The 7,562-nt window shown below is 46.2% G+C and overlaps 1 protein-coding gene across 1 annotated transcript; it reads left to right on the plus strand.

The window, feature by feature from the left end:
- The first annotated feature begins 766 nt into the window (after positions 1-766).
- On the plus strand, positions 767-7,232 carry sgo1 (shugoshin 1). The gene is made up of 10 exons (XM_083646182.1): positions 767-870; positions 1,118-1,275; positions 1,389-1,594; positions 3,447-3,496; positions 3,611-3,672; positions 3,838-4,707; positions 4,823-4,954; positions 5,801-5,971; positions 6,322-6,511; positions 6,681-7,232. Exons 2-10 carry the CDS (start codon positions 1,137-1,139, stop codon positions 6,838-6,840), a joined length of 1,980 nt encoding a protein of 659 aa, XP_083502308.1. The 5' UTR covers positions 767-870; positions 1,118-1,136; the 3' UTR covers positions 6,841-7,232.
- The last annotated feature ends 330 nt before the right edge of the window (positions 7,233-7,562 follow it).

Genomic DNA, 7,562 nt, shown 5'->3' on the forward strand with positions numbered 1-7,562 from the left:
TTACACCTAGCTGCCTACTGGACAAACCGACAAACACAGATGCCATTTTGAAAAGTTCATCACTAAGCATTCAGACAAAAGACAACAACAACAACAACAACAACAACAACAACAACAACAACAACAACAACAACCAAATAGAAGTAAAAATGGTAAGTGCAGCTTTACTTGGTTTCAGTGAGTGTATTTAATTAGCAGCAAAAGAACTGTGGCCGAATAATTCACTGTCAGATGCACTGCAAGGCAGGGGCCCCGAACTTATTCTGCTTAGGGTCCCCCAGCTGTAAAGAGCCGGCCCTGTTTCGTGGTCCTTGATGTAAAAAAAAAAGAAGAAGAAAGAAAGAAAGAAAGAAAGAAAGAAAGAAAGAAAGAAAGAAAGAAAGAAAGAAAGAAAGAAAGAAAGAAAGAAAAAGAAAGAAAGAAAGAAAGAAAAAGATAACTCCTGCAACCGAATGGATACCAAACAATACTAAATTACTGACATCTGTTGGCATTGTTTGCTGCTGTATTTTAGCGCCATCTAGCGAAGGGTTATTTTAGTTGGAGGAAGTATTTTTGTTGTTGGAGGACGTGACGTGGGCATTACCACCAATCGAGCTCCGTTCTATGAACGAATATAAAACTTCCGGTTTAGTTTATTAGTTTAATGTGGAAAATAATGATTTTTCAATCGCCCCTGTCTGCTCTATAATTGTGCAGAATCGTTCTTTTACTTTGAAATTTTTTGAAAAATCTCACCGGAACTTCTTATATTCGCTAGCTCTTATATTCGCTCACAGACACAGGTCACCAATCGGTGGTCGCAGCGCAACATTTGAACATAACAGAGAAAGAAGTCATGATAAAACAGACTATTTTGCACAACTACAGGTACGTTATTAACCCCTTTTGTCGAAGATAAATAGCTTTTGCAACACTGTGGTAAGTCAAAATGTGCGTCGCCGTAAATATAAGAGACTATAACGTTACCGAACGGATTATGGCTAACTTCGACTAGCGTGCTAAGCTGCTAACTTTAGCTAGCGTAGCTTGCTGCTCGTTTGTTTTGCTGGTTGGCGTCGGCTGGCGTCATGCTTGGCTTTTGATCATGATGTTAACACTTTGCATTGCGTTGTAGTAACTAAGGACTCTCCGCCATGGCGAGGGAACGGGGGCAGAAGTCCTTCCAGCAGACTCTGGAGGGCATACGGGAGAAGATGAAGGAGAAGAGGGCCAAACGGCTGGCTCGTGCCTCAGCACCCAACCGAGGACGCTCTAAAATGAACAAAACCAGTGGTCAGGAAATTATAGCTTGATAGCTTTTCATTGAAACGCTTGACTTTTGAAAAGCTTTCAAAAGGCAAGTCTGCCTCACTGAAAAGTATTTCCTATCCCTTTTTATCTCATAGGAGCTAACACCAGCCAGAGCATCCTGAAGGGAATCCAGCAGAACAACAAGGACCTGGCGGTGGCCCTACAGGCGGAGAAGGAGAAAGTTAGTCAGGCCAACCGTATAATCCTGCAGTTGACCAGGCAGCAGCAGGCCACGTACCTGCACCTGCTGCTGCTCAACAGGAAACTCAAAGAGCGGGACGCCCTGGCAAGCACTGCACAGGTGAGGCAGAGAGACCCAGCAAGCACTGCACAGGTGAGGCAGAGAGACCAGTAAGCACTGCACAGGTGAGGCAGAGAGACCAGTAAGCACTGCACATGTGAGGCAGAGAGACCAGTGTAAGCACTGCACAGGTGAGGCAGAGAGACCCAGCAAGCACTGCACAGGTGAGGCAGAGAGACCAGTGTAAGCACTGCACAGGTGAGGCAGAGAGACCAGTAAGCACTGCACAGGTGAGGCAGAGAGACCCAGCAAGCACTGCACAGGTGAGGCAGAGAGACCAGTAAGCACTGCACAGGTGAGGCAGAGAGACCAGTGTAAGCACTGCACAGGTGAGGCAGAGACCCAGTAAGCACTGCACAGGTGAGGCTGAGAGACCCAGTAAGCACTGCACAGGTGAGGCAGAGGGACCAGTAAGCACTGCACAGGTGATGCTGAGAGACCAGTAAGCACTGCACAGGTGAGGCAGAGGGACCAGTAAGCACTGCACAGGTGAGGCTGAGAGACCAGTAAGCACTGCACAGGTGAGGCTGAGAGACTGCAGTTTGTTGGGGGGATTAAAAACAAAATAATAATGATACTTAATTGATCCTGTAGAGCAGTGATTCCCAAACAGGGATACGTGTACCCCCTAGGGCTCACATGGGCAAAATGCAGCCCCAGGGCCGGACCTGGCCCCTGGACCATCTCAATCCCGCCCCCAAGGTCCTCAAAGAAAAACAAAACAACCCCCCAAAACTCAATAAAAGGCAGAATTATGTTAATAAATCTCATCTGCTACAGCCAGTGGATTTGTATCACTATTATATCAGGAGATTAACGAGAAATTACCAATCACAATGGGAGAGAGGGTTAAAAATAGGGAGACTCCCGCGAAAATCAGGTGTTGGCAGGTATGATGTGGGAGGATTACAATTTATTTAAAAAATGATTAAAAAATATATGCCCAAGTCAAGAACTAGCTACAGTAGATGGATGGATAAATGGCTCAAACATCCAATTGCTGTCGCTCCAGATTCAAGTCTAGGGGAGCCTGATGACAAAAGAAAAAAAGAGGCCAAACACCGGCAGTTCAGTGAAAAATATAATTTGTATGGATTTAGGCTACAGCCACAGTGTTTTCTCTGTGGCACAAATAACACACATGAGTGAGGGGGTACTATTGGCATGGCAAAACTGCTCAAGGGTACACTACTGCTGAAATTCTTGTTTTCCTTGTCTGCTTCCAGTGTTTTTATGCCCAAAATACCTTCATTCTGTGAATGCAAACCTCAGTTGTCTTTTTGCCTAGCTTTCCAAGAGATATGCTCACAAATGTAGATTGAGGTGTTGAAGATAACAGAATGCAGACTGCATCTTAAGCAAGAAACATGCTTCACCGTCGGCCTCGCGTTGCGACGTTGCCGGCAGTAGCTAGACATACATACTCCAACGTCAGCTTAACAAAGTGGTCCCAGGGGAGACCCTAGCAAAATGAGCAATTGTGTGATTTCACTATGATTTCAATGACTAGAAGTTAGCCCAAGGAGAGGATGTATATGTGGTCATAGCTTTCACTCTGCTGTTATCTTCGCATCTGCATTATAGTATACTTGCGCTGTTCTGTTCACGTCAGCTGCCTCGACCCAACGGTGCATGCATCACATTTTTGGGAAGCTGCACGCCGGTAGCGCCGCAAGCTCACCGGCCGCGGCGTAGCCCTACGGCCCGCACATCGAGGGCTTTGACGAGTCTAAATTTCGCTTTAGATTTAGGCTATAAGTTGTGTTCCTGCTCCTCACCTACCAGGGCTGAGGGAGGACTGTTATTGTAAAGGTGAAATGTCAGCTCTATTTTTCCCTGTGTGTTGATGTAGGGTGAACCTACAAAAACCCTTGCTGAAAACCAAGATGTGGATTCACCCAGGTAATACACACACACACACACACACACACACACACAAATCAAATAATATTTTATGACTTCTTCCCTTATGTTGACATTTGTGACTGTCGGTATCTATTGCCTCTCATTTTACAGGAGAATGCAGATCAACCAGGGCCTCAACAAGCCCATCACATGTGAACCGACCATCAATACAGGTACAGTATATAGATGTGATACGATCACTACACTTACAGGACAGTTGGCATCTATTAGTTTCACATTCACACATGATTATCTTAACATCACAGTATTTTAACCAGCTTTTGCAGATATGCAATTGTGGTAATAATAATCTTGATTTCCCGTTTTTTTCTTCATAGATCTTCAGTCCCCCGAAAGTTTGGGACAGCCTAAAGTTGACACACAGGTTACATTGCCAAGTACAGTGTGTGTGAGGCGCGGGCGTGCAGAGAGCAGGAGCAGGAGGATGTCTGAGCGTTTGAGAGGGCGGAGGTCGTTCAGCGAAGGGAACCCAATCGCCCCTCTGGAGGCTGTTGTGAGAGATGTTCTGAGCCCTATTCACAGTGATGGTGGAATCCAGAATCAAACACCTGAAGAAGTGGAACCAGCCCCAGCAGAGCCCATTGGCTCTGAGGAGTTCCAACACTCTACCCCAGAACCTGTTCCACCTAAAACCACCAATCAGCAACAGCCTCGCAGGAAACGAACCCAGCAAAAGCCCCGCACCAAACCAGAACCAGCAGCCCGGAAACCCGAGAGGGGTCGCAAAATGGAGCGTGCCCCATTAAAGAAACCTTGGGAGAATCCCAAACCAAGAGCCCGCTCCAAGAGCCGGGACCGGTCTGCCAAGCGGGGCAGAGGAGCACCGCCTCTACAGGGCGACAAACTCAACAGCTCCTTGGGATTCAACGACACATTCGACTTCGACTGTGAGGAGGCAATCCACCTCACACCCTTCAGGGCCAAGGGTGAAGACGATCAGCCAGCCGCGGTCATATGTGAAGAGGCTCCACAGAGAGGACAGACTCCAACACAGGCTCCTCCCCCTGGCATTTCCAAGGAGACCAACTCCAGCTCGTCCTCGTCCTCTTCTGAATCGGAGGATAGCCCTTATGTCCCACACTGGGCCAGAAGAAGACAGAGCCCCGCTGACGGGACCAAAGTGATCCACACTCGTGGAAGGCAGTCCTCTAAAGTACTCAGACAGAAAGAAAACATCCCCTTGCCTGGTGAGCATTTAGGTTTCGCCATTAACTTGCATATTTTAACATGGTCATCCTCCATATGAGAAAAGTGTTGAATGGTTATAATTAGAGCATTTGTTTCCTTGTTCTGTGCCTGTAGTCTTTAGAGATGAGGAGCCAAGCCCTCAGTCTCTGGACGCTGAAAAAGAAGAACTGCATCTCCCCCAATCCCCTGACTGTATCTTTGCGAACAATCCTGGCCTAATGGGGTTGGAGCAGGAAAGACACCTAGGTGAGTCACATGGTGCAGTTCATTGTGTATCTTCTTCAGTACTGAATCATCATTATGCCTGCGACACATAAAACAATGTTTGAGCAGTGGTAGTTTGCAGCCTTCCCCTCAACAGGCAGCAAAGTGCTTTGTTATTCACAACTTTCTCCATTGCTTTTGCTTTTTGGCTGTTACTGTCACTGCAGTCCTAAAAGAACTTCACTGGCTTCTCATCTCATCCCGGATCAAGTTCAAAATCCTGGTCATCACCTACAAAGCCCTTCAGCAACTGCCCCCCCTTACCTCACTGACTTCCTCTCCCACTACCAACCCTCCCGATCCCTCAGAACCACCTCAGCTGACCGACCTTCTCTCCACCCCCAAGTCCAACCTCTGCAGGTTTGGGGGCAGAGCCTTCTCTCTGGCAGCTCCCAGGTTGTGGAACTCCCTCCCCCAAGAAATCAGAAATTCAGAAGAATCCCTCACAGTTTTCCAGTCCCATCTTTGTCCACTATCTGTGCACTAACGTCACCCCCACCCCCCCCTCAGTGTTTAGTATATTGTGTAAAGCGTCTTTGCGTTCTTGAAAAGCGCTATATAAATTCCATTTATTATTTATCACTGCGCATCAGTCATCTTCCTTTGAAATGATCTGGTCTACGTAAACCCAGTGAACAGGGCCCAAGGCTCAGAATCAAGACAGTTATGTTTTCTGGCAGAGCACCGCCACCTTTCCTGTCCCATGTCAACCTTACTGTTTAGAAAAGTGTTGAATGGCCTTTTTGCATTTTAGCCAACTTTGCTGCTTGCACTATGTAGGTAGAAAGTCATTATGTTTTTTGTTTTTTTTTCATGCTGGTGATCCAGAGCCTTGCGGAGAGGGAGTGGAGGAGGATTTTTTACTCCCTGTCACCCCCGGGGTCGAGGCCGAGATGATGCGGATAGACAATGTGCTGTCCAGCTTCGGAGACTCCTCCACCGACACTCCTCCCCTTTTACCCAGCCAGACGACCCACAGGGCCAACGCAGGCAAAAGACGTAAGGCTTCCCTCTGTTTCTTCCCACACCCATTTGTTTCAATGAAAGTCACGGTGTCATCTTGGTAGCAGCAGGGTTTCCACAAGCGCCTCCTCTCAAGATAAAGATCACTAGATGCTACATGGTCATGTTTTGGGAGACTTGACTGGACCAGATTTGTATTCGGTGTATTTTCACTTCTCGATGCATTTGCTTCATTCTACTGTATTTTAGCTATTCACTTGTGTGAATATGACTAAGAGCACACATGCACACACACACACACCACCTTTTCATTTGTAATGGAGAATCACAGTTTTCTTGCTTTTGGATCACTTCTTTAAACCTTTGCGTCCCTCACGTTTCCACAGGTGGGCTTGGTGTCAGCACAGCAGGGCGGGGCTTGAGTCTGTGTGATGTGACCAATATGTCCCCCGCAGCTTATCGCACCCTGTCCCGTGGCGGTTCACGCCCCTCCGGCGCCCGATGCTCCACCCCTGCTCCTGCCCGCAAGCGGCGCTGTACCATGACGGTGGATTACAAAGAACCCAAGATAAATGTGTAAGTGGACACTTTGATGCTGCACTGGCTGTTTCAAGATGTGCTCACTATTTCTTAACCTTGCAAAGCCAGGTGGATTCTCTCGCCATCTGGCGGCGTCAGGTTCACTATTTCTGTGCTTGCATGAATAATCTTCACTAAGGGAGACATTTTTGTTTTTTCCTGGCAGGAAACTCCGGCGAGGAGACAAGCACACAGACCTGCAGTTCCTCCGATCTCCGATCTACAAACAGAAGTCTAGCAGGGGGTCTGCGCAGAACTCCAGGAAGTCCGTGAAAAGCCAGCAACCGTTTGAGAAATACAATGAGTCATTTGTCGGATGTCGCTGATGCAGCTCCTTCATGTTCATCAGGCCATGCTATGGCAGAGCTGGTTTTTTGTTGTTATTTTGCGATTTTTTTTTAATCACACGCATTTGTAGCATATATTGGAAATAAAAAGTATGAACAAGCATGGAGCAGCTGCATTGTAAATGATTACAATTGAGAAAAGTAACCCAACCCTCCCTTTTAAGATGGAATTGTCAAATCAAATTATTCATCCATCACTTTTGACAAGCAACCAATCAGTTTCTCTTCTGTTTTATCCATGTATCTTTCCACATTCTAATTGTTCTGTATAATATGTATGTGTTCTGTATAATAAATGTTTAGCTAATGCTTCATAAAAGTTTGCGGTAGTAAGTAACTAGTAGCTGTGGCAGAGGGACAATTACTCATGATTTCCCCCATAGATTGCTGTAATTGTAATAGGATAACTGGTATAGTTGGGAGATGTTCACAAAAGGCAGTTCTGGTATATTACCAATATTTTAAAATGATCTATAGGCGACTGTTTGGATAAAGCTTCAGATCTTTTCGTTGCCATGATTGTGTTTAAGACCTATTATATTAAAATTACACCCAACTAATGCAGAACAGTTTTGTTTCGTCAGGTCATATTATGTTTCATGTTGGAATTGGTGAATACACATGTATTCTTCCCTAGAACATTTATGAATACTGCAGTTTCATACGTAGAGTTGTGGTTTCCTGGATTTGCCCGGTAAGGT

This window comes from Poromitra crassiceps (assembly GCF_964638095.1).
Source record: "Poromitra crassiceps genome assembly, chromosome: 11".
Classification (NCBI taxonomy): domain Eukaryota; kingdom Metazoa; phylum Chordata; class Actinopteri; order Beryciformes; family Melamphaidae; genus Poromitra; species Poromitra crassiceps.

Bases quoted from the DNA above. Each gene is read 5' to 3' on its own strand.
- sgo1 (XM_083646182.1), top strand. From the start codon at position 1,137: ATGGCGAGGGAACGGGGGCAGAAGTCCTTCCAGCAGACTCTGGAGGGC. The intron at 3,497-3,610 runs GTAATACACACA...CTCATTTTACAG, and splicing joins CAAGATGTGGATTCACCCAG to GAGAATGCAGATCAACCAGG. The intron at 4,708-4,822 runs GTGAGCATTTAG...CTGTGCCTGTAG, and splicing joins AGAAAACATCCCCTTGCCTG to TCTTTAGAGATGAGGAGCCA.